Below are 26,968 nucleotides of genomic sequence, written 5' to 3'. Positions count from 1 at the left end.
CACTGGACTGTGATCATTCAGAAAGAACCATGCTTTACATATTTCCATAGATGATTCTGACTTTTTGCTCTGAAAACATCAATGTCTATGAAAGCTATGGGAACTGAGCATGTTAGCATTGATTTTCATGCAGAGGCCTTCTAGTGAAGCTGTTGACACTGATACAGTGCTCACTCATTAGTCCTTACTGGCAAGAAACAGATTCTTGCAAAGCACAAGTTTTATTTTTTAAAAAGGATTTTTAATTACCTCACAGTATGGCACTCCACATGGAGCTGTTAATGTTATTTCCCTGTTTAAAGTAAAAAAAATCCGTAAGCACTCTGGAGTAACTAAGAACCTACTTCTTCACACACACAAAGTAAAAAGGATGTATTTCTATTAAAAACAGCTTGGCTTTTACACATTGACACAGATGGGCCAATAAAATCGTAATTACTGCATTTACCAACTTGTTTTCCCTATTGCATTGAGTTTAAACCTATAACACTACTCTGCCTTCGAATAAAATTAACCTGCTAACACTTGGAATCATTTAACCATTTCTTAATGAAAAGGATCCTGTAAAATTCAGCACCACTCCTAAAACAACAATTTTCACGTTGTGTGTGTCGGTGATAATAAATCTGAGTCAGATTCTTTTCGGTGTGCAATAACAAATGGATCTACATTGAATCAATTTAATTTGAATACATTATATCAATATCAAACATGACAGCTTCCGTAAGACCATAAGATATAGAAGAAGAATTAGGCCATTTGGCCCTTCAAGTCTTCTCAATCATTGATTTATTTTCCCTCTCAACCCCATTCTCCTGCCTTCTTCCTGTAACCTAAGACACCCTTATTAATCAAGAACCTATCAAATTCAGCTTTAAATATACCCAATGACTTGGCCTCTAAAGCCATCTGTGGAATGAATTCCACAGATTCACCACTCTCTGGCTAAAGAAATACCTTCTATTTTCTATTCTAAAGGGGTTTCCTTCTATTCTAAAGCTGTCCCCTCTGGTCCTAGACCCTCACTGTTGGACATATCCTCTCTGTGTCCACACTATCAAGGCCTTTCAACATTATATAGGTTAAAATGAGATACCCCTCATTCTTTTAAACTTGAGTGTGTATAGGCCTAGAGCCATCAAATGCTCCTCATACATTAATCTTGTCCTTCCTGTGATTATTCTCATAAACCTCCTCTGAACTCTCTCCAATGCCAGCGCATCCTTTCTTAGATATGACACCCAAAACTGCTGACAGTACTCCAAAAGGGTCTGACTGATGCCTTATAAAACCTGAGTATTACATTCTTCCTTTTATACTCTAGTCCTTCTGAAATTAATGCTAACATTGATTTTACCTTTATTCTTTCTACCAAAATGCATGACGATGCACTTTCCTACACTGAGTTCCATCTGCAACTTTTTTGCCCATTCTCCTAATCTGTCCAAGTCTTTCTGCAGACATTCTGCTTCCTCAACAGTACCCGCTCCTTCACCTTTCTTTGTATCAGCTGCAAACTTGGCCGCAAAGTCATCAGTTTCATCATCGAGATCGTTAACATATAATGTGAAAAGTTGTGGACACATTACTGACCCCAACCAGAAATAGCCCCCTTTATTCCCATTCTTTGCCTTCAGCAGTCAGCAAACCTTCAGTCCATGCTCATTTCTTCCTGTAATGTCATGGGCTTTAATTTTGTTCAACAGTCTCACATACAGCATCTTGTCAAAGGCCTTCTGAAAATCCACGTAAGCAACATCCACTGACTCTTGAAGAAACCATACTGACTATGGCCTATTTTAGCATGTGCCCCCAAGTACTGTACCCCAAAACCTCATTCCTAATCATGGACTGCATCTTGCCAACCCCTAAAATCAAGCTAATTGACCTATAATTTCCTGTATTTTGCTTCCTTTGCTTCATAAACAGTAGAGTTGTGATTGGCCAGTCCTCTGAGAACAATTCCAAAATCTAGTGATTCTGGAAAGATCAATAGTTCAATAGTTCCATTTAAAATCAAAGAAATGTATACAATGTACATCCTGAAATTACTTTTCTTTGCTGACATCCACGAAAACAGAAGACTGCCCCAAAGAATGAGTGACAGATAAAATGTTAGAACCCCAAAGCCCCCCCAATCCACCCTCCCAGACACAAGCAGCAGCAAAGCAATGCCCTTCCCCACCCCTCACCCACTTCCACAAAAAAGCATCAGCACCCATCACCCACCAAGAGTGCAAAATCAAGGCCCCCAATGAAGACCATGATCTGCTGTACAAAAAAAACTAATCGTTCACCTGACAATTCAGCATGCCGCCAGCTCTCTCCTCGCTCTCCCTAATAAAGGGGAAAAAGAGGTATCCCCCTTTCATAGTGAAAGGGGAGACATACAAAATAGCTTGCTAATTTACATTGTTTAAAGTCTGTCGTGCCATTTTTTTTCTGAGTTCTGTGGCCTGAGAATCGGCAACGATCTTTGTCCTACCAACGATGGGGAGTGAGAGTGAGCAAAACTCGCCGAGTACAGAGCGCCTGACAGCTGATCCACTGTTCCTGATGTTCCATTTTCTTCCCTGACTCTTCAGTCGGTGGCACCGGCTTCAAATCAACCCATCCACAGGGCTGCAAAACCTCAGAACCCCGAAGGCACGCTTGTCTTCCAGACTGCGTCCTTGGGATATTGAAAAACGGCTGACTGTGAGCCCCTGGGAGCAGGTCCCACCACCGTAAAGAACTGAAGTCTGAGTGTAACTTGAGGTCAGGATCTTCTACAGAACCCCATCCATCCTTAAAAGTAAAAAGAGAGATGTCAGAGGTAGAAATTAAGCTGTTTTCGTGGATGGTCACAAAGGAGTCGCAATTTGACGCCATCATGATACCCCCTCTGTCTACGTTACCACTAATCACTACTAACACCTCCACAATCTCTTCAGTTACCTCTTTCAGAACCCTATGTTGTATTCTATCTGGTCCAGGTCACTTAATCTATCTCCAGACCTTATAGCTTCCTAAGCACCTTCTCTGAGCTCACTTCTGTCCCCTGACACTCTCGAATTTCTGGTATGCTGCTGGTGTCTTCCACAGTGAAGACTGACTGAAAATACTTATTGGGTTCAACCACCATTTCTACCTTTCCAGCATCATTTTCGAGTGGCCTGATGTCCACTCTTGTCTCTCCTTTACTCTTTCGCTTCTTTTATATTATTGGCTAGCTTTCTTTCATATTTCATTTGTAATCTACTTATTGTCCTGACGAAGAGTCTCGGCCTGAAACGTCGACTGCGCCTCTTCCTAGAGATGCTGCCTGGCCTGCTGCGTTCACCAGCAACTTTGATGTATGTTGTTTATTGATCTTTAGTTGCATTCTGTTGGTTTTTAAAAGATTCCCAATCCTCTAACTTCTCCATAATTTTCGTTATATGCCCTTTCTTTTGCTTTTATGCCGCTTTTGACTTCCCTTGTCAGCCACGGTTCCCTCATCATTTGAAATGCTGCTGCTCTTTGGGATGAGCTGATCTTGCATCTTCAAAATTATTCCCAGAAACTCCATCCATTGCTGCTCTACTGGTATCCCTGCTTGTGTCCCCTTCCTATCAACTTTTGCCACAACTCTCTCATGCCTTTGTAGTTCCTTTTACTCCAATGCAAAACCAATACATCTAATTTTTGCTTGTCCATTTCAATCTGCTGGGTGAATTCTATCATATTACACTATGCCTATTTCCTTCACTTTATTTTAAGAATTCATTACATGTGCGTTTTAAATTTATCCTCTAGATCCCACCCTATCTCAACAAGTTAAACTTTGATAATGACGCAGTTTCTGTTGTTCAAGAAGGTGAACATTTCAAAAATAAGAGGAATACAACCGATTGTGTATTATATTAGCTAAAACCCTATTTCCATCAGAACCTTCATGTTTGCTCCCAACTAGTCTGTAAAAAAGTTTTTTTCACCCACAATTTAGGAACATTACAAAAATATGACAGCTTTTACATCCAGAATAGCCAGAAGTATGACTTTTTTTCTTGCCTATCACAATTTTAGCAGTTTTGTTTGTGGGTGTGGCTAATCCAGACCATTGATGTGGCTGGGTTACATTGAATATGGTCTTGCTGTCACTCGGGGCCTTGACATAGGGGTCTTAAATTCTTTCATTCAGCAAGTCCAACACTCAGAATATAAACCACAAACAGTGATATGGCTCTTACAGATTTTGCACAATATTTTGTCTTTCTATTGATAAAATTGCCTATCTGGTTAATGTAAAGTTGAATAAGGCTCATGCTAAAGTTGTATTCAATTTAGGATCATAGTGAGCTGTTGGGGAGTCAGGGAGCTGATAAATTATTATTTTAATCTAATACCAAACTGAGGAAGACCATTGCCATTTTCTCAAAATGTGAAATTATCCATAATGAAACTTGCACGACTATCAGTAGTGCCTTTTTTTTTTGCAGTTTACTAAATCGGAAAATCCCTCTGGGACATTTCAGATTTCAGAAAGTCTTCCATGGCTGTTGAAAGCAGTGTAAATTCCTCAGAGATGAAAAATGCATGTTACTTAACAGCAAATGAGTTCATTAGAAATTTAAATAATCTGGATTGAATTTTGTGTGTCCTAAACTGCATGCAAATATGTGCTGCACTTCATCAATTGCTTGAAATCCTGCTCTTTCTTGGGTTCAGTCAGCAGTGTGTGGGTGTGGTTTGACACATAGGAACAAGATTGGTGTGTTTTTTTATGTGCTTTTGTATTTGTGTGCTGCAGCCTATAATTGCTTGGGTTAGCTGTTTTGCTGTTTGTTTTGTTAACTATGGAGCATTGCTCGTGATAACAGATGGCTAGCCTGAGGCTGAATAAACCACAATGGAAGGGCATGGGAGAATGGAAAGTGCACACATCTTAATTCTCAATCCCTATTAAGGGTTATGGTGAATAAAGGTGAATGGAAGAGGATTTTTTTGTGCATTTCAGCAAACTGACTGAATGCATATTCTTTTGGCTGTTGAATTCTCACCTTTGTAATTAATGAGGCAGCTCAGAGTACTTCCAGGAAGGACATGTGTAATGCTGAGCATGCAGTGGCGTGCAGCTCAATTTTTAATAGTTCTTCTCTTATTGTTATCAGGGAATTGCTTGGACTCCTATTGTTGGATAGGGTGCTTAAAATAAATTTCATATAAACAACCCAAAATGAGTATCCATGCCATTATTAGCCCTCTGTTCTTAATTACTTTGCAAATACTGCTTTTCACTGCTTGTTCAAGAATTTATTGTGCAGGGAGAAAATAGAATTTCAATAGAATATTGTTAATACTGTACTTATGAACACCACACGTGGAAAATGGGAAGCAAATAGGTAGTTCCTTGTATTTTACACATTTGCAGGTGTGTTAATCTGTGAAATTTATATTAATTCAATTAAATAATTCTCTGTGTACTAGGCAGTATTTATGAAACACACAACTGAGTAATTTTTTTAAAATTGCAAGTCTATTTTCAGAAGTATAATACTTAATACGATTAAACAGAAAGGGACATCAATTTACAGTTATATAGTGAAGGGCCAGCAGAGTAGTGAAGTGGTTAGTGCAAGACTGTTACAGCGCCAGCAATCCAGGTTCACTTGCCGCCGTTATCTACAAGAAGTTTGTACGTTCTCCCTGTGACTGTGTGGGTTTCTATCAGATGCTCCAGTTTCCTCGTACATTCCAAAGACCGGTTCATAGGTTAATTGGTCACATGGATGCAATTGGGCAGCAGGGGTTCGTTGAGCCAGAAGGGCCAGTTACTGTATTGTATCTCTAAATAATGAAAAATATACTCTGTTTCCAACTGTTGAGAATAATGGAGGAATTTCCCACCAAATGCTGAAAGTTTCTCTGATCGGTGGTCTCCCAGAAACTGTTTACAGAAGTGTTAAATGTAAAGAAGGATTTCAGAATCGGGTCAAGTTTATCATCACTGACTTATGTTGTGAAATTTGTTGTTTTGCAGCAGTGGTGCAGTGCAATACATAAAAAAATATAAATTACAGATCCCAATCTGACTTTATGTGCAAATCTGTAATAATGGTCTTTCAATGTCAAGAAGAGCACAAATAAGACGGTCCTTTTCAATGCTTACAGAGAAATGTATGATTTTGTATAGTGCTGCTACTTGGTATTGAGATGCAAACTGTGATGGAACCAAGAGGACTAGAATATAAAAGCAAAGACGTAATGTTGAGGCGTAAAAAGCACTGATGAGGCCTCACTTGGAGTATCGTGAGCAGCTTTGGACCTCTTATCATAGAAGGAATATGCTGACATTGGAGAGGTTTCAAAGGAGGTTCACAAAAATGATTCCGGGATTGAAAGGCTTGTCATATGAAGAGTGTTTGATAGCTCTGGGCCTGTATTCACTGGAATTCAGAAGAATGAAGGGTGACCTCATTGAAACCTATCGAATGTTGAAAGGCCTCGATAAAGTGCATGTGGAGAGGATGTTTCCTATGGTGGGAAAGCCTAAAACTAGAGGATATAGCCTCAGAAAAGAGGAGTGTCCTTTAGAACATGATGAGGAGTACTGTAATGTCTTTAGCCAAAGAGTGGTGAATCTGTGCAATTCGTTGCCACAGGCGGTGGTGGAGGCTAAGTCATTGTGTATGTTTAAGGCAGTGGTTAATAGATTCTTGATTAGTCAGGGCATGAAGGGATACAGGGAGAAGGTAGGAGATTGGGGCTGAGAAGGAAAATGGATCAGCCATAATGAAATGGCGGAGCGCACTGGAAGAGCCAAATGGACTAATTCTGTTCTTATATCCTGTGGTCTTATGGTAACCAACTTGCATATATCTTGAATTGACATTATTATTACATGCAAAATTACTATATTTGAAAATATTTAATGTTTGTATATAACTTCTCATCTCTGCCCCAAAATGGACTCTAATCTTCAATGACTAAAATGTGTCTCTTATGCCCAAAGAATGCTGAACAAGAAGCTTCAGTCTGCAAGAAATTCTTGATTGATACCTTTTATATTTCATGGTTTCCTTGTGTAGAAGTGCACTATGAAAAACTTCCAATAATTTATCTGTTCACTGTAGTTGGGTACTGAAGTTGAGGCTAGCATTTATTGCCCGTCACTTGATGCTGTTTGGGGGTGGTTTTTTTGAACATCAACAGTTCATGTGGTGAAGGAACTCTCAGTGCTGTTAGGTAAGGATGTGGCAATGTTTATATTTCAGTTGATCTGCTAGGCTAGACTGTAGAGACTGTGGGTGTAAGCCTTCTGGATCTTCTTTAATGTTACTCCAGATTACCATTTCCAATTTCAATGGGTTATAGAGAATTAATTTTAATTAAATTTGACTTTTAAACTTTGATACCACCCACAATGACAAGCTAGCACCTTTCAAACTGCAAAGTTATGTAACTCCTGCAAAAGGAGAATAGACTTTCCTCGCTTTCTGTCTGTATGCTTTCATCAAGTGGTTGTCATTTTCATGAGTTCTTACAAGATTTGGTAAAGAGTTGTATGATTAAAAGAAAAATTTGAACTGGGACTCAGGATCCTAGCTTGGTTTTGTGTTCTAGAGGGGATGCGGTTTAATTTTTTTTAGCATTAGTGATGGTACTTCATAAAACTTCTGAATATTGCAAGGTGCCTCAGATCTATCACTTGAAGAGGTTTCTGTGGGTTTTCTCCTTGATTCAGCTACACAAATGAAGTCATTAAAACTAATTCTGTCTGAAACAAAACTGGATGATTAACACATGCAAGGAAAACATCCAATGTTACTTGGAACAAAAAGTGCAGTGAAATATATGAAAGCTTGTCTTTTCCAAAAAGATCAAAGAGTCCTCATTACAAATAATTAACTTTTGTATTCAAATTAGCAGATCAAATATAAAGTGCAGTCTGATTATTAATACATTTGATTTTTTTCACTGCTCAATGCAGCTTGACAACAAAGACTTTTTATGTGCTGTAAACATCCTGCTACAAAAAGGTTCTGTTCAGCTACAGAAAAAATAATTATCAGAAACCTGTCATCTGGTCTCAGAATTAACATTTTGAATTAGTCATCAAAATTTCTAATTTTTGTAACAAAATCTGCAGAAAAATAATTGTTTATGGGAAATACATCAACAGTGTAGCCCAGGATGATGGATGGGTGTTTATTTGTTAGTAATGCTGTATCTGATTTTCCAGTTTGTTTTCCTTCATTGCAGATCTGCTGCAGTGGGTTGTCTCCTCCTTCATATAATTATGTTATATTGTTACTTTAAGCCAGGGTGGTGAAGTCAGCTGTTATTGATGGTAGGGTTAGGCTCTACACAGCCAAGGACCGAGAGCCTGTGGATCCAGCACACTGCATTAACTAATAGTGGGGCACTTGGTCATGTTCATGACTTCCACTGACAGCGAATGGGCCGTGTGTCTATTGGAGGTTAGACACTTCTGCAGGGAGTGAGGTTAGTGAGGTGTCAGGTACACAGTCAGCCTTGACCATCTTCCCTCTTGCAACGTGACATCAGTGAATTTCACAGCAGGGCAGGTGAAAGCTCAGGGCAATTTGCTTTACTCTTTTGACCATGGCAGGTAAATGCAGGGAGATCCAGTGCATTTTTAAATCATTATTTACCATATGATTGCATTAAAAGCCTTTGTCACTTGTGGGAATTTATTATGGAGGAATAAAGGCCTCCTTGAGTATAGCATTTCTTATATAATACTACAGGTATGATTACAAAATAACTGGTGTTATACTTTTAATTTTTGCTTCAAAGAAGGTAGTTAGATGTAAGATTTTTATACTGTTTTTCAAGATAACCTTGATGATATGGAACCAATATGCATACATCATCATTGTAAAAGATTGGTGTGATTTTAGTTAAAGGTTTGAAAATTGATTAATACCTGACTAGCTTGGTCATTTAATTAGAAGAAAAAGAAAGACTATAACAATGCAAAAATTAATTGTGGCCTGAAACTTTTACAAGATCATCCAGGCAATGAAGCTGCATCTCCAGGTTAATATGTCAACTCATCAACTGTTGCAGCTTCATTCACACCTAAACACATGGTGCTTCTGTGTTCCTGCAGCACGGCTCTTTTTACAAGATGGATCCCTTATACAATCTCACCCAGAGAGGGTGGGAATAAAATAGCATAGCAAAATTTCTGAAATAGGAGTATGGCAGAGAGGTTTATTTTCTTACGAGATTTGATGGGATCGCCTTACAAATGACAGATCCTAACACCCAGCATTTCAATACCAAGGAACACCAAAGTAGACAAGTTGGAATTTATAACATCTAATTGCCATATTTCCAAATGAAGATGACTAATAGCAGGTTCTGCTCATGTTTCATGAAATTGCAGCATTGCAATGATGTCCTTTTCAGTCTTAATGTGCTGTTGTGATTTTATCATTATAAAGTAGTGAAATATTGAGGAGCTGAGATCAGCAATTTAATGTTTGAAGTGCTTTATCATTACTATTTTATCATAGACAGAATTAATAAGCTTTTTTTGATCATTTATTGAGATAACAAATCTCACTTTGCAATTGGTATGTTATTCTTGACAGGACAATGCATGGACACAATTCAATAGGCTCACTTTCAGGGACTCCGCAACTTTTGTTCTCAGTATCAGTCTTTATTTATGTCTAGTTTTTTTCATATTTTCTATTGTATTTCTTTATTTTCCTGGTGTCCGTCAGTAAGGACTCACAGCAGTCAAGCCATGCCCTCTTCTTGTTGCTACCATCAGGAGGGAGATACAGAAACCTGAAGGCACACACTCAATGATTCAGGAACAGCTTCTTCCCCTCTGCCATCTGATTTCTGAATGGACATTGAACCCATGAACACTACCTCACTACTTCTTTTAATTTCTATTTTTGCACTACTTATTTAATTTAACTATATATGTGTAACACACACTGTAATTCACCATTTTCTTTTTTCTCTCTGTTATCATGTATTGCATTGTATTGCTGCTGCAAAGTTAACAATTTCACGATATATGCCAGTGATAATAAACCTGATTCTGATTCTGAAATGCCTGCAAGAAAAAAATCTCAAGGTAGTAAATGGTGACATACTATATACGTACTTTGATAATAAATTTACTTTGTCTCTGACTTGAATTGCAAGAATATTCGTTAGTTTCCATTTTCCTTGCTGGCCATGTTCACACTGACTATGGAATTAACACTGAATACTTGGTTCCAGAAAGCAACGTTGCACAAGACAGACATAATATCTATATCCTTTGAACTGACTTGTACAGGAACATGATCTGTGTGTTCTCTGACACAATATTTTATTCATGTTTAAATGCACAAATGAAGAAATTTTCTTATTTTCATGGGATGTTATGTCCTCTCATTCAGTGTGAGCAGCATCATAAAAATTATTTACATAGTATTTAATCTTGGATGATTTCCAAAAAATAAATCAGTCATTTCTTGCAGGTTTATTTGTGGTCTAAAGTTAAAACTTAAAGACTTTACTGTTTAAAGTTAGCCTCTGACTGAATTTAAAATATTCCTGTTCTAGTGATCATCTTGCAAGCCATGGTTAAAGCAAAATGCAGCTTAGCTACAGAATGAGACCTGGTGTAGGTGTAGTATAATTTGCCAGTTAATGAAAAGTACTAAGTATTACTCAGCATAATGCGAGCAATGCCACAGGAAATCTTAATGTTAAGACCTAACTTCTAAGATGAACATTTGTGAGAGAGAGAGAGAGAGAGAGTTGATCTTGCAAAGGCCTTCTCATAGACATCCGAGGACTCATTCTAAAATGAGAGAGCTGTCCTACAGATTAGTCAGGCAATATACCTGCTGCTGTGTCAATTCCTGGATGAATTCCATGTCACCAGCAGGGTAGGAGAGTGACAAGCTGGCTCATGGTGTCAGGGTCAAGTGCAGGTGAGGAAACCACATTTTGATTAACATCTACATCCTCCCTCAGCCGGTGAATCTGTGCACAATCCACACTTAGCAGTAAGGGCATAGAATGTACTCCTGCTAATAGCCTTCAATATTGGTATGTTCTGCGCCTCCACTGATCAAGCCCGCCAGATACTGAAAGACGTGGTTGCCAGATTGTAACCATTGCAGGTAGTGAATGAACCCGCATGAAAGCTGAACCTACTTGATCTCGGGCTAGATGCTGGATGCATCTGTCCATGACAGCATTAGTGCAAGTGACCATTGCACAGTCCCTGTGAAGATACAGTCTCTCTTCACTCTCAGGGCACCATCCATTGTGCTGTGTGGCCCTACAGTCATGCACAGTGGGCAAGCATCGAAACCAGTGTGGGCATCCTGAAACTAAACATCCATGAGGTGCTGCAGACCAGAACCAGCAACAAAAGTGTACACCACCACAGTCTGTGACCCCATTGCCCATCATATACTATTCTCTTCAAAGCAAGGATCAACCCTTGTCTACTCAGGACTATAGAAAAGCATGGTATGAACATGATTATATGAAGTACTGACCTTGTGAACCTAAGGCACCGAACTATAAACCGTAAAATAGCATGTAATAGACACAAGTAAGCAAATCCACAACCAATTTATCAGGTAAAAGCTCTCACAAATTGCAAATGGTGGTGGGCAATTCAGCAACCAACCAAGAACCTTCCCATTCTCATTGAGATTAGTGCACAACGCATGTATGTTAGCTTCAACATGTACAGCCATAAGGGCGAAATAAAAAATCCATTTCACCTTCCTCCTGAGGTTCTCGCTATCTCAGCTCACAGTCCTCCTGTAACACAGTAGGACCAGCCGCATAAAATCTGGCTCCAAGAAGAAATACAGAGGCCGAGGGTGTGACCCAACTCCTGACACCCCAAAGTTAGGTGCTTGCATGCCATCTCTTGTTGCTTGAATGGGTGAGGCTCCAAAACCATTCTCAATATTTAGGACAAAGCAGCCCCATCCAAAACTCAAAATATTTATTCATTTCACTACTGGAAGAATGGCTGCAGTTGCTGTGCCAGTGCTACCCAGCCACCAAGAAGGATGAGTTCAGTAGTGCATTGGTAGATTCCCCTCCATGTCATGTACCACCCTGACTTAGAAATGTACCACCAGCCTTTCTTTGTCACTGGAACCCCCCTACCCTTCAATACTGTGGAAGTATATTCAAGGAATAAACACAAGATATTCTGCATTTGCTAGAAATCCAGAGTAACATGCACAAAAAGCTGGAGCAACTCTCTACGGAAAGGAACATTTCGGACTGAGACCCTTCAGGCAGGAAATAAGTAGCCCATTAACATTCTCTGCCCTGACTCTTAAATAAGCAACTGTCTACTTGGGTATGCTGCTTCCACCTATGGAGCTGTAAGAGGGAAGGAAGAGGGAAGGAGGTGTGGAGGGGAATAAGGAATGAACACTTGGAAGTAAAAATCACTTTTTGTTGTGTTTGTCTTTAGATTCGCCCTCAACGATTATCACAGGCTGGTGATGTTTCCACGCTGGATGACGATGAAGTAGACACAGCAAGCAAGTAAGGAATCATTTTAGTTGCTGCTTATTTCTTCTCTGTTTCATCTGATTATCATGCTTATGCACAGTTCGAAGCTAAATTTCTATGCAACATCAAAACAGCATACTTAATTGTCAAGAGCTCTTTGTGTATTGTTTTCCTTGCCACTAACCTTTGCATAGAATACTCAATTACACTTTGAAATAAATTTGAATAATTGTTAAGATAATAAAATAAAGCCAGTACCAACAATGCACTTTGCAAACTCCAGTAACGGTGAAGATTTTTGTGATGCATCGGAAATATCTTCTCTTTCCAGTTATGAACGTTTTCCTTGTTGAAAATAACATGTCTATTGGTTCCAATTTCTTTTCAAAAGTCATACTTCTTGTCATTCTCAGCAAATTTGTAGCTCTGAAGAAATATATAGGTTTGTTAAATTATTTGCAGATACTACAGTCAGGTCGTCATATTTTCACCACTGAACTAAATTAGTGTGATCGCGTTTTATAGAACATTGATTGGAAAGGTTGTATTTAACTAGTAAAAACAATTATAGGAATAGTTTATTTTGTATATTAGTTTCTGTTAGAAGAATTTGTACAAGTTTAGGTAAAATCAAGTTTTCCAATGGGTGCATTTATTATTTTGTCTTACTTGTGTATTCTTGCTTTGAGGATAATATTGGAATCCGAGGCAGAGTATCAGAAATGGGCGTATCAATGCTGACCTCTGCTGGTTTCAAGATATCAAATCACTTGGACTTGCTAAAAGTGCACTTGTATTTTTGAGTCCTTTAGAATGATGGGTGATATGTATTTTCAATGGCTGACAAAAGAATCTAATTTGCTCTAATTACATTAGTAGAACCGAGTGGTGTATAGACTCGGGTTTATTTCTAGTGTTATTCACTGTTTTTAGGTAACCAGTATGAACAAGGCACTCCTAACTGACAGGCTTGATCATAGACTGCTAATAGGTTATTTTAAAAGATTTACTAAAAGACTTCTACTGTTTTTGCCAAGATATACTTGACCAAAATGTCAGCTTCTGCTGTTTCCACAGAAATTGCTGGGAACATCCTTTGAGGTCAGTGTCACTGACTTCTGTGACTGAGCTTTGAAGTCTTTTGGTTTATTATTGTCACATGTACTGAGATACGGTGAAAAACTTGTCTTGCTTACCATCCATACAGATCAATTCATTACAACAGTGCATTGAGGTAGTATAGAGTAAAATAGTACAAAATGCAAAATGAAGTGTTACAGAGAACGTGCAGTGCAATTGGACATCAAGGGGTAAGGTCATAACCAGGTAGACCATGAGGTCAAAACTCTATTTTACTATTCTAAGGGCCCATCTAACAGTCTTTTTACAGTGGAACAGAAACTCTGCTTGAGCCTGATGGTGTGTGCTCTCAGGCTATTGTATCTCCTGAACTATGCGAAGGGGAGAAGAGTGAATCTCCGGGGTGGATGGATCTTTGATTATACTGGCTGATTTACTGCATCAGTGAGAAGTGTAGACAAAAGGGACTCCTTTTCCATAACATGCTGAGCAGGGTGCACAGGTCTCTACAATTTCTTGTGGTCTGAGGGAAAGCAATTACCATACCAAACCTTGATGCGTCTGGGTTGGTTGCTTTCTATGGTGCATCGATTAAAAAGTCAGTGAAAGCCAAAGGGGATGGGCCAAAGCCAGTTGAGTTGGAAGCCAGAGGCTTTTCTTCTGACCTCCAGCTTCACTGTTGATTTCATCATTGACTCCAACTTAACAGAACTGAGGAGCTGGATAAGCTTCAGAAAAAAACTCAGCTTTATTCCCATCAGGCTCACTGCTATGGCCCAGTCCATCTCACAGCAAAGCCATAGCATCCAGGCCTTGAGGTCAAATGTGACCCAAGAGCAGGCACATGGTAAGTACAGGTAGTGGCCAGCAGTAAACACAGCATGGCTTTCTCTACTACTGCAATAAGAGCATTTTTCTTAAATTACGAAACATTATAAAATCAATAAGTCACGCCCTTTCTAATAACGTGTTTGAGTACAAAAATATGTTTTGAGACTTCATAATTTTGTGACCTAAACAGAAAACAAAAACGATCATCAGTGTTTACTCTTGATGTTAATGATGTGTGTTGATTGTGGGTTCACCAGATCTTTGAATTGGTTATGTATGTATTTAGCAATCTATCAGCAAGAACAAAATTATTTCTTGCAGCTACTGTATGGTGGTTGGGATGCAAAAACGTGGTTGCTACAACTAATTGCTTCATAATTTCACAAGACAGTTTTCACCATTGCGAGAATTACCTCACCTCTTGCTTGTATCTGGCATGTTCCTCCATTGGAAAGAGGGCAAAAATTTGTTAACTCTGGCAGACTGAGGATAAGGGCATCTGGGAATGTCAGTAAAGCAGGCAGCCAGAGAAAGTGAGGAGAGCTAGCACTTCAGTCCCACTTGTAAGCAACTCCATAGTGTGGGAAAACAGCAATTAAACTCTATGTGCATTTACCTGACAGATATTAGAGTTAAGATGGGAAGCATTAGTAACTTCTACCAGCACGTTAATGGCAAACGTGCACCAGGGCATTGAGGTATAATAGACAGCATGAAAAGTACTGGCTTGATGCATGGTATGAGCTAACCAGGGCTGCATTTTACCTGCATTGTACTGTGGTATATATTCCATTATACTCACTACTTATGATATTTCCTGAAAGGATACCAGGTTTAGTTCTGATGTAGACCAAGGAATGGTGACAGTGGAATGGCATATTTCACTGTGAGTTGTCTGCAAACTTTCTATCTGCCTGGCAAAAATTGATAACTTTATTTGTAGTTATTTAATGTCTGCCAAGGAAATATTTATAAGTATGATGTTTGTTAATTGTGGATTTATCAGATATTTGAACTAGTGATATCAGAATCGGTACTGTATTAGAATAATGTTTATTATCACTGGCATATGTCATGACATTTGTAGTAGCTGTACAGTGCAATTAGAATTACTGTGAAATACACAGTGTAAACAAAAAATAATGAGGCAGTGACCAATCAGAAATCTAATGACAAAGGGTAAGGGGCTGCTCCTAAAACACTGAGTGTGGATATTGAGGCTTCTGTTCCTCTTCCCCAATGGTAGTAATGGAAATGAGGGCATCTCCTGGATGGTGAGGGTTCTTAATGATGCATGGCATCTTCTTGAGGCACCACCTTTTGAAGAGGTCCTTGACAGTGAGGAGGGTTACATAGAACATAGAAGTCTACAGCACGTAACAGGCCCCTCAGCCCACGATGTTGTGCCAACCATGTTACCCATTCTAGAAACTGCCTAGAATTTTCCTACTGCATAGCCCTCTATTTATCTAAACTCCACGTACCTATTGAAGAGTCTGTTAAAATACCTTGTTGTATCCGCCTCTATCACCACCGCTGGCAGTGCATTCCATGTACTCACCACTCTCTGTGTGAAAACCTTACCTCTGACATCCCCCTTGTACCTACTTCCAAGCACTTTAAAACTATGCCCCCTGGTGTTAGCCATTTCAGCCCTGGGAAAAAGCCTCTGGCTATCTACACGATCAATGCCTCTCATCATCTTATATACCTCTATCAGGTCACTTCTTATCGTGTGCCGCTCCAAGGAGAAAAGGCCAAGTTCACTCACCCTATTCTCATAGAGCACACTCTCCAATCCAGCCAACATCCTTGTAAATCTCCTCTGTACTCTCCGTATAGTATCCACATCCTTCCTGTAGTGAGGTGACCAGAAATGAACACAGTACTCCAAGTAGGGTCTAACCAAGGTCTTATATAACTGTAACATTAGTTCACAGCTCTTGAACTCTATCCCACAGTTGATGACTGCAACACAGCATACACCTTCTTAACAACACTGTAAACCTGTGCAGCACCTTTGAGTGTCCTGTGGACACGGACCCCAAGATCTTGCTGATCCTCCACACTGCCAAGAGTCTTAAAATTAATATTATATTCTGTCTTCAATTTTGACCTACCAAAATGAACCACTTCACATTTATCTGGGTTGAACTCCACCTACCACTTCTCAGCCCAGTTTTGCATCTTATCGATGTCCCGCTGTAACCTCTGACAACACTCCAGATTATCCACAACATCCCCAACTTTTGCACCATCAGCAAACTTACTAAACCACCCTTCCACGTTCTCATCCAGGTCATTTATAAAAATCACAAAGAGGAGGGGTCCCAGAACAGATCCCTGTAGAGCACCACTGGTCACCAACCTCCATGCAGTAAATGAACCATCTACAACCACCCTTTGCCTCAGTGGGCAAGCCAATTCTGGATCCACAAAGCAAGGTCTTCTTGGATCCCATGCCTCCTTGCTTTCTGACTGAGCCTTGCATGGGGAATCTTATCAAATGCCTTACTGAAATCCATATACACTACACCTACCTTCATCAGTGTGTTTTGTTACATCCTCAAAGAAGAATTCAAAAATTCAATCAGGCTCGTAAGGCATGACTTGCCCTTGACAAAGCCATGCTGACGATCCCTAATCAGATTATGTCTCTCCAAATGCTCATAAATCCTACCTCTCAAGTTCTTCTCCAACAACTTGCCCACCACTGAAGTAAGACTCACTGGTCTATAATTTCCTGGGTTATCTCTTCTACCTTTCAGAACAAGGGAACAACTTTTACAACCCTCCAATCCTCCAGTACTTCTCCAATTCCTATTGATGATGCAAAAATCATCACCAGAGGCTCAGCAATCTCCTCCCTCACTTCTCACACAGCTCATCCTCTCGATCTTCATATACTTGTAGATTGCCTTGGGTTTTCCTTAATCCTGCTCACCAGGCTTCTCATAGCCCCTTCTGGCTCTCCTAATTTCATTCTTCAGCTCCTTCCTGGCAACCTTGTAATTTCTAGAGCCCTAGCAGTACCTAGTTTCTTGAACATTTCATAAGCTTTTCTTTCTTCTTAATGATATTTTCTACATCCTTTGAACACCATGGATCTTTTACCCTATCATTCTTTCCCTGCCTCAATGGAACATACCTCTGCAGAACACCATGCAAATGTTCCCTGAACATTTGCCATATTTCTGCCATGCATTTCCCTGAGAATATTTGCTCCCAAATTTCTGCCTAATAGCATGATATTTCCCCCCTACCCCAATTAGATGTTTTCCCAAATTGTCTGTTCCTATCCCTCCCCGCACTTTGGTAAAGGAGATAGAGTTGTGATCACTGCCTCCAAAATGCTCTCGCACCAAGGCCAGGTTCATTGCCCAATACCAGATCAAGTACAGCCTCTCCTCTATATATCTAAATATCGTGTCGGGAAACCTTCCTGAACACACCTAACAAATTCCACCCCATCCAAACCTCTTGTTCTAAGAATATGCCGGTCAATATTAGGAAAGAGAAGGAAGAGAGAAAACAGGGAATTATAGACCGGTTAGCCTGACGTCAGTGGTGGGAAAGATGCTGGAGTCAATTATAAAAGATGAAATTACGACACATCTGGATAGTAGTAACAGAATTGGTCCGAGTCAGCATGGATTTACGAAGGGGAAATCGTGCTTGACTAATCTTCTGGAATTTTTTGAGGATGTAACTATGAAAATGGACAAGGGAGAGCCAGTGGATGTAGTGTACCTGGACTTTCAGAAAGCCTTTGCTAAAGTCCCACATAGGAGATTAGTGGGCAAAATTAGGGCACATGGTATTGGGGACAGAGTACTGACATGGATTGAAAATTGGCTGGCTGACAGAAAACAAAGAGTAGCGATTAATGGGTCCCTTTCGGAATGGCAGGCGGTGACCAGTGGGGTACCGCAGGGTTCAGTGCTGGGACCGCAGCTGTTTACAATATATATTAATGGTTTAGATGAGGGAATTAAAAGTAACATTAGCAATTTTGCCAATGACACAAAGCTGGGAGACACTGTGAAATATGAAGAGGATGTTATGAGAATGCAGGGTGACTTGGACAGGCTGGGTGAGTGGGCAGGTGCATGGCAAATGCAGTTTAATGTGGATAAATGTGAGGTCATCCACTTTGGTGGTAAGAACAGGAAGGCAGATTATTATCTAAATGGAGTCAAGTTAGGAAAAGGGGAAGCACAACGAGACCTAGGTGTTCTTGTACATCAGTCACTGTAACGGACAGAATTATAAGATCTCGCCACTTAGATATCCAAATGGATGTTCATCACTTTTGATGTTATCCAAGTTTTACAGATATTTAAAACAAATGCAAGAAACTTAAGTGTTTTTACATATTAAGCGTTTCAAGTATGTTTTTGTTGGTTTTTGATAAAAATCTTTCAATGTATTCATAAATGGTTGATAATTTTTTTGTGCAGTTGGTGATACTAACCTCAAGAAGCCAAGCCACTTAAAGCATTTATGTACCTTAGGTTGTCATCTGAAGACAGTGGAGAGATATGTGCCTATATTGAGGATAGTGATGAATCTGAACAAATGGAATTGGAGTCACAATCTCCAGGCCAGATGGACCTGTTGGGAGAGATCCTCGACACCCTTAGTACCCACAGTTCAGACCAAGGGAAGCTGTGTGCAGCAAAGAGCCTGGACTTTTTCAAATCAATGGATGATATCAGTTATAAAACTAGGGTGAGTGTATGTATTCCACCTCAAGGGTCACAGTTCTACATCAGAATAAAATATTAGAGATAATATAACTCAAATCCAATGATTTGTTTCAAGGGACTTTGAGTCAAGTTTTAAGTGTTCAGAATCTCAAGTTTTTTCATTCAAGTTGAAAGATTTAACAAAGTTTTTATTTAGATTTTCTTGTGCATATGTTTTAGTTGGTTAACAAGGAATGCCACAGAGGCAGTGCTTGAAGGTACCTTTATTATGACTGTCAACCTCTATTCTGGCATACAATGTTACTGAGTTTCAATCTAGAAAGAAAATATGAGGCAAAATCAAAAATTAACATCGCTTTGTTTAAATTATAACTTAGAAAATATTAACTCTCCAAAAGTGATAAAGGAATAGTCATTTTGTGTAAGAGATTTGGGTTGGGCTTCCATATCTGACAACTGTTTGTTTTATTTTTGTCCGTTTTTTGTCTCTAAATCTGATTTTTCTTTTCATTTTCTTAGAACAAGTCCAATACTCCAAGCGAGGGAAACCTGGCTGAACTTGGTGGGCAGTGCAATGATCATCTGAGTTGGCACCTGGGACAAGATGATACTATTGTCCACAGAAAACCCCTTCCACCATCTCCAAGGAAATCTTTTTATAACTGTTCTGAAGATCCAATCACTTTTGAAGCAACGCCTTGTGAAAGCTCCACTGTGTTTGTAGAGGAGTTGACAGACTTTCCGAAACTGCATAATGACTCATCATGTAAAGATTCACTGGGAACTCATTCCTCTTGCAAAGGAATGAGCCAGGAGGTCAAAGTTTCAGCTAAACAGGAACCAAAACGAACACTAACTAGTGAAGACAAACAGCAGTGTGAAAATACACCAAAAAACCCATCCGCTTTAATCCCTTGGGAAAAAGATGATGTTGAGGCTGAACTTTTGGAACCCACGAGTGAAATAGACCTACTTAAGGAGATTGACTGTTTATGTTCCAGAATTCAAACTGGTCACACCACTTCTAGTGTAGGTGCTTCCACCACCAACACCTAGTGTGAAAGTGCAGCAGTGTTTTAAGCTGGGGTAGATTTAGGTAACTATTTAAGTGTTTGTTAGACTGCAGAAAGGGGGAAAAATCTGCACTGCCTCACTGAGTTATGCAAGATGAAATACAGATTGTCTTACAGTTTTAAACATTTAGCATACATTTCTCAAATGACTATTAAGATCACTTCTGATTTATAGACTTGGGCTAAACAATTGGCTACAGGTTATTGCTTAGGTGGATGTAATATATTGGTAAGTCAACAGTCCTTTAGTCTTGTGCACAGTAGTTTCCATTTCAATCAAGTCCTATTGGAAGCGAAAGAATTAACATTAACTCCAAGTACCAAAAGAACAGACTTACATTTCTCCCTTGAGATAGGAGGTTGTGATTTCCTTTCATAGTTGGTGAAAATTCTTCACGTTATTCCAACCGATTCAGACTTTCCAGTCAAATGTCGTATAGATTCACAGAGTCACACAGAATAGAAGTAAATCCTTTGGTCAACTCATCCATGTTGCCGATCTATACAGATTCCATTTGTCTGAGTTTGACCCATAACACTCTAAGCCTTTCCTATTCATACACCTGTCCAACTGTACCTGCCTCCATAATGAACGGGCAAGTTTTCACACATGGAATAGTAGATATGTGAAATAAACTGCCAGAGGAGTTGGCAGTAGAAACACTTTACAAGACATACGGACAGGCACATAGATAAGAAAGGTTTAGAGGAATATAGTGAACTTTAAATTCTTGGAAAGGTTATATGAAATCTACATACCTTACCTAGTACAGTGGAGTCAGCAATAGATTCACCAGATCTCAGTCGCAAATGTGGGGGGAACGGTAGTCATCGCTGTTTGCAATTCCTTTCACCTAAACCCTCCTCAGCCCATTCTGTGCTATTTTAATATATCTATAAGCTGGATATGCTGAATTATTTAAACAGTCCGTTTGTATTTTGTCTATTCTTCCATTATCTATGCTTTACCTATGCTAATGATGAAATATGCAGTAAATTAATGCCAAATAACCCAAGGTCCTGCCTTAAAAATACAGAAATCCTCGATCTTCTTGTAGCATCTTTCTCAAGTCATATGGTACTTAAATGGTATAAACCTGAATATGCTTGAAATCAACCCATTAAGCAATAATTACTAGGGATGGCAATGTAACTGTGGTTAGTTAAGGGAGAAATTAAAACAAAACTCCTGTGGAGATAATGCTGTATTTTATAACATTAGCAATCAATTAGGTTTTTACCAATGAGTTTTCAATCCATGACTTCCTGAAACGAGTTGATTTGTTTCTCACCCACCCCAGCGTCTTTAATGTTGGCTCATTTGAACCTCGGAGTGATATACTCAGTAGAAAACAAATTTTCAGGACATTCAATTGGTTATTTTGAGACCTCATTTAGGAATTCTGGCTTGTGTTAAAATACAGGTGTTAACACTTTGTTAAGGTTTTGAGTGTTATCAATTTTCTTAATATAATCTTGGTGTAAAGTATTTCAATTTTGTATTGAACAATTGTGCACAAATGCTTTAGGTGTTAATGGTGAAATATTGTTGTGTCGTAGAATGTGCTGTGATAGAGCTGGTCTGTGTAAGTGACAACCAACACTGGTATCTAAGGGAAAAGAAGAACCTGTTAACACCCTTGTTTCACAATGGTACTTCTATAGGTACAAACAGGGAAAATAAGTATTAGGATAGTTGACAGCATATTAAATCCAATGATTCTTGTAACTTGTGCTACACTAATGTTTAATACTTTTAAATATTTAGATTCACTCAGTTACTTTATTATGATAAATATTGCCTTGCACTCTTTGTTACTGGGGCCAAGTGATAAACTTTGGCCCTCTGTTGCTCTGTTCTAATTTTCTTTTTAATTGGATGTTGTTAACAGAATCCAATTGTTAATTTTTCAGAGATACAAATATAATTTTTTAAAATACCTGGTACTTCACTGCAGCAAAGTCTGGAATAGGTGCCTTAATGAAAACATGAATGATGGTACTGAATTTTACTTTGGAAACTGGAACAATTTTTGAGCAAAAAATGAGAATATAATGTGTATCAGAAGATGTCATGTGCACTGACGTTTCAAGGTGCAATGTTATTTCCATGCTACATAGGTTTTATATCAAAACAGAAAGTCAGCATGATAATCCTAATTGATATACCTCAGACTTCCCAAAAACTCAAATCAATCTGAGTTTTTATTTTTAATGCTCTCTTAATCAAGCATGCTATTATCTTTAGTTTATATATTGAAAATAATTTAAATACTGTCTATTCCTTAGTCCAGAAGGCGTAATATCCTTTTTATAATAATTTTGTGCAATATGAATCCTATTTACCAATGGTTTGTATTTCAGATGTGGTTCTTAAGTTAGATTTTTATACAATGACTTTTTAATAATAAAGTTGAACACAGAAGCAGCATATAGTTTGAGTAAACATTAAATCTTGCCCCATTGTCAACTACAGAGTCAAGGAATAAGTCAAGAGGTCTTTAGTGAATAAGGATCATTGCTGAATTATCATTAATTGAGGTTTTTTAATTTCCAACCCCAGACTTCAGTATCTTATTCGATTAATAATCCATCATCTTCTGACAAATGCTCCAAACGTGTTGCATAGCTTGTATCACATACGCAAATTGGAGTGCATTTTTTAAATATGCAATATTTTGTTAAACTGTCTTGTATTTATCTGTTCATCTATAAAAGTAAGTGTCCACCACTGTTATGGCTGTCTGAGTCCTATAATGTGCACATGATGTTCATCATGTAAATTACTTACAAGTGTAATTTATGCAGTTGTTTGTATTATTGCTCATTTAAACATCTGTCAAAAACATAATTAATAATGAGTCACACAAAACTATCCATTTCAGTTGTTAGATTAATATGTCAAGTGCTTGTAAATACCACCTGGCCTATTACTTAAGTTCTATTCGACAGTAATGCCATTTAATTGTATATCTCAGATGAGCCTAGGTTTTTATCAAAATAGTTGTGCATGAGTCTATTGGAAAATCCAGACATTTGGCTCATAAACTTTGAACTAATGATCTGTACAACTGCCGTTTGTACCCATTGCAATGAGAGTGTCCCTTTAGCAGAGCTGATTTGTACGGACCATCCATTTTTATCCAGGTTAACATGGTGAAGGCTGTTTTCTACAGTATCTTTTCTATGATTGAAAAATTAAAATGGAAGAAAATTACATTCATAGATGTGCGGTCTCCAGCCATATTCAAATTGGTCTTGATGTTCCAGCTGTCTGCTCTTTTTATATACTGAGGCAGAATATAATAATTTCTTTAGAATAAACATTTTTGGATATTTATATGCATTCATTTCTAATTCAGGTGATGTCTAAACTGAAAACCAATAACATTTCATCAGAGCCAGTATGTACAGTCATGTGGAAACTTGATGTCTTTGGTTGATCTGTTTTCTGATGGTTGTCCAAGCTGCTGTATAATGTTGAGGAGAATAATGCAAAATTGGCTGAATAAAGTTATTCTTGCGACTTTGCAGAGCTGTGCTTTGCTTTTGCAAACAATAAAATTTCAATTTTACATTCAAATGTTTTGTTCAACCTATTTCTCTTTAAAGCCTTGTGATCCTGAGTTTGAAGTCAGAAGAACCTACTCTGTGGATTCAGATCATGTGATCTTATCAAAGGGTCAAATAGAAGCTCAGGAAATGAGTACAATTATGAAAGGTTCCAGCAAACAGAGCAAAAAATCATATACTCAGTGGCCACTTCAGTAGGTACCTCCTGTATCTACAAATCAGCCACTGAGTGTATGTCTGTGGTCTTCTGCTGCTGTAGCCTGTCCACCTCGAAGTTCAACATGTTGTGCGTTCAGAGATGCTCTTCTGCACACCACTGTTGTAATGTGTGGTTATCTGAGTTGTTGTCACTTTCCTGTCAGCTTGAACTAGTCTGGCCATTCTCCTCTGACCTTGCTGATTAATAAGACGTTTCGCCCACAGAACTGCTGCTCACTAGATTTTTTTTGGTTTTCACACTATTCTCTGTTGTGTGTGAAAATCCCAAGAGATAAGTAATTTCCGAGATACTCAAACCACCCCTTCTGGCACCAACAATCATTCCAAGGTCAAAGTCACTGAGATCACATTTTTTCCACATTGTGATATTTGCTCTGAACAATGACTGAACCTCTTGACCATGTCTGCATTGAGATTCTGCCACATGATTGGCTGATTAGATAATTGCATTAACAGACATGTGTACAGATGCACCTAATAAAGTGGCCATTGAGTATATATTCAGCTTAAAACACTAATGACCATGTGCTGCAAGATCTGATTTTTTGCAATGTCTGTCATTTGTAGGTACACACTTTATAGGCAATGGCCTCTACATTTGTCATCCTTCTTCTTTCTCCTACGCTCTACAGACTAGTATACATCTTAAGATATGATGAGTTTGCCTGGTATGCGTTAATTCCTTCGACCCCACCACAGTACATGAGAAGATCTACATGTCCATATTTCCTTACAACATCAGAAGAGCCATTCTGGCCCAAGTCTTTGCCAGCTTACCCAGCACTTCTGTCCTTCAACTAGTTTTGTTTCATAACCTATTATTTCCACATTCCCATTAATCTTCCCCAGCAGCTACCACTCACTTACACACCAGGGGCAATTTATCACGGCCATTTAACCAGCCGAAAGACACATCGCTGGAATGTGAAAGAATGCAAACTCAAAAAGCAGCAAGCACCAAAGGGCACAGCTGAATCTTGCTTACTGAAGCTGTATGAACACAGCTTTACCTGCTGAACCACTCTGCTGCTTCGAGCTAAGATGTGTACCAGTTAGAAAACTAATTGCCTTTTTTTGTTGTCTTTTGGAAAAGCTAAAGGAATTTAGCTTATGGTTCTACCCAAATACTCAGAATAACGCTATGTACTTAGCACTGTTTTAGCAATAATTTAATTATATAATCAAGTTCTATTGAATATAGATCTTGCTCATAAAATGTTAACTACAGAGGTAGGGTGGTGAGATACAGACAGACAAACTAAGTAGAATATTGTTTAGGGTAACAGTTCAAAAATTGACCTTCAGAGTATCATGTATTCTGCCGTTCTGTCTCAATCGGGGACATACCTTTGAAATATACCTTCATTTGAACACGAATAGTTTCCATTAATTGTGCAAGGAGGGGATTGTTGTTAAACAGACAATGTAGTTGCCACGGCTTCTGACGAACTGGAAACATAAGGATGGAGATAAAGGGAAAGTGAGAATAAGAAAAGTTAAGAACGATAGCAGAATCAACAGAGCAGAAAGCTCAAGAAGGGATCGTACAGTATGGCCAAGTGAAATAGGAATTGATATGGGAGGTGAGGGGAGTAATGAATTAAAAGTATTGTATATGAATGCACGGAGTATAAGAAATAAAGTAGATGGGCTTGAGGCACAGTTGGAAATTGGCAAGTACGATGTTGTGGGAATAACAGAGACATGGCTTCAAGTGGACAGGGCCTGGGAAATGAATATTCAAGAGTATACGTCCTATCAAAAGGACAGACTGATGGGCAGAGGGGGTGGGGTGGCTCTGTTGGTGAGGAATGATATTCAGTCCCTTGCGAGGGGGGACATAGAATCAGGAGACGTAGAGTCAGTATGGATAGAACTGAGAAAATCTAAGGGTAGAAAGACCCTAATGGGAGTTATCTACAGGCCCCCAAACAGTAGTCAGGATGTAGGGTGTAAGTTGAATCAAGAGTTAAAATTGGCATGTCGCAGAGGTAATACTACATTTGTTATGGGGGACTTCAACATGCAGGTAGACTGGAGGAATCAGATTGGTACTCGACCCCAAGAAAGGGAGTTTGTGGAGTCCCTCCGAGATGGATTCTTAGAACAGCTTGTACTGGAGCCTACCAGAGAGAATGCAATTCTAGATTTAGTGTTGTGCAATGAACCTGATTTGATCAGGGACCTCGAGGTAAAGGAGCCATTAGGAGGTAGTGACTATAATATGATAAGTTTTAATCTACAAATTGAGAGGGAGAAGGAAAACTCGGAAGTATCAGTATTACAGTTGAACAAAGGGAACTATGGTGCAATGAAGGAGGAGCTGGCCAAAGTTCAATGGAACAATACCATAGCAGGGATGACAGTGGAACAGCAACGGCAAGTGTTTCTGGGAATAATGCAGAAGGTGCAGGATCAGTTCATTCCAAAGAGGAAGAAAGATCCTAAGGGGAGGCCGTGGCTGACAAGGGAAGTAATGGACAGTATAAAAATAAAAGAGAAGAAGTATAACATAGCAAAGACGAGTGGGAAGCCGGAGGACTGGGAAACTTAAAGAGCAACAGAAGGTAACTAAAAAGGCAATACATGGAGAAAAAATGAGGTACGAAGGTAAACTAGCCAAGAATATAAAGGAGAATAGTAAAAGCTTCTTTAGGTATGTGAAAAGGAAAAAAATAGTTAAGACCAAAATTGGGCCCTTGAAGACAGAAGCGGGTGAATTTATTATGGGGAACAAGGAAGTGGCAGACGAGTTAAACAGGTACTTTGGATCTGTCTTCACTAGGGAAGACACAAACAATCTCCCAGATATAATAGTGGCCAAAGGACCTAGGGTAGTGGATGAACTGAAGGAAATTTATATTAGGCAGGAAATGGTGTTGGATAGGCTGCTGGGTCTGAAGTCCGATAAGTCCCCGGGACCTGATGGTCTGCATCCCAGGGTACTTAAGGAGGTGGCTTTAGAAATCGTGGATGCATTGGTAATCA

The 26,968-nt window shown here is 39.0% G+C and overlaps 1 protein-coding gene across 3 annotated transcripts in view; it reads left to right on the top strand.

The window, feature by feature from the left end:
• dennd1b (DENN/MADD domain containing 1B) overlaps positions 1–23,758 on the top strand; it is a 330,960-nt gene extending 307,202 nt beyond the window's left edge. For all 3 annotated transcript variants that reach the window (XM_063063866.1, XM_063063865.1, XM_063063864.1), the window contains 3 exons: positions 12,455–12,528; positions 18,921–19,137; positions 19,635–23,758. In XM_063063866.1, the coding sequence (XP_062919936.1) occupies positions 12,455–12,528; positions 18,921–19,137; positions 19,635–20,171 (828 nt within the window). In that variant the 3' untranslated portion in view covers positions 20,172–23,758. The remainder of the gene's footprint in view (positions 1–12,454; positions 12,529–18,920; positions 19,138–19,634) is intronic.
• Positions 23,759–26,968: the final 3,210 nt, after the last annotated feature.

Source organism: Mobula hypostoma, chromosome 12, assembly GCF_963921235.1.
Source record: "Mobula hypostoma chromosome 12, sMobHyp1.1, whole genome shotgun sequence".
Classification (NCBI taxonomy): domain Eukaryota; kingdom Metazoa; phylum Chordata; class Chondrichthyes; order Myliobatiformes; family Myliobatidae; genus Mobula; species Mobula hypostoma.
Note: the sequence above shows the minus strand (reverse complement) of the source record. Positions and strands in the feature narration are given on the sequence as shown.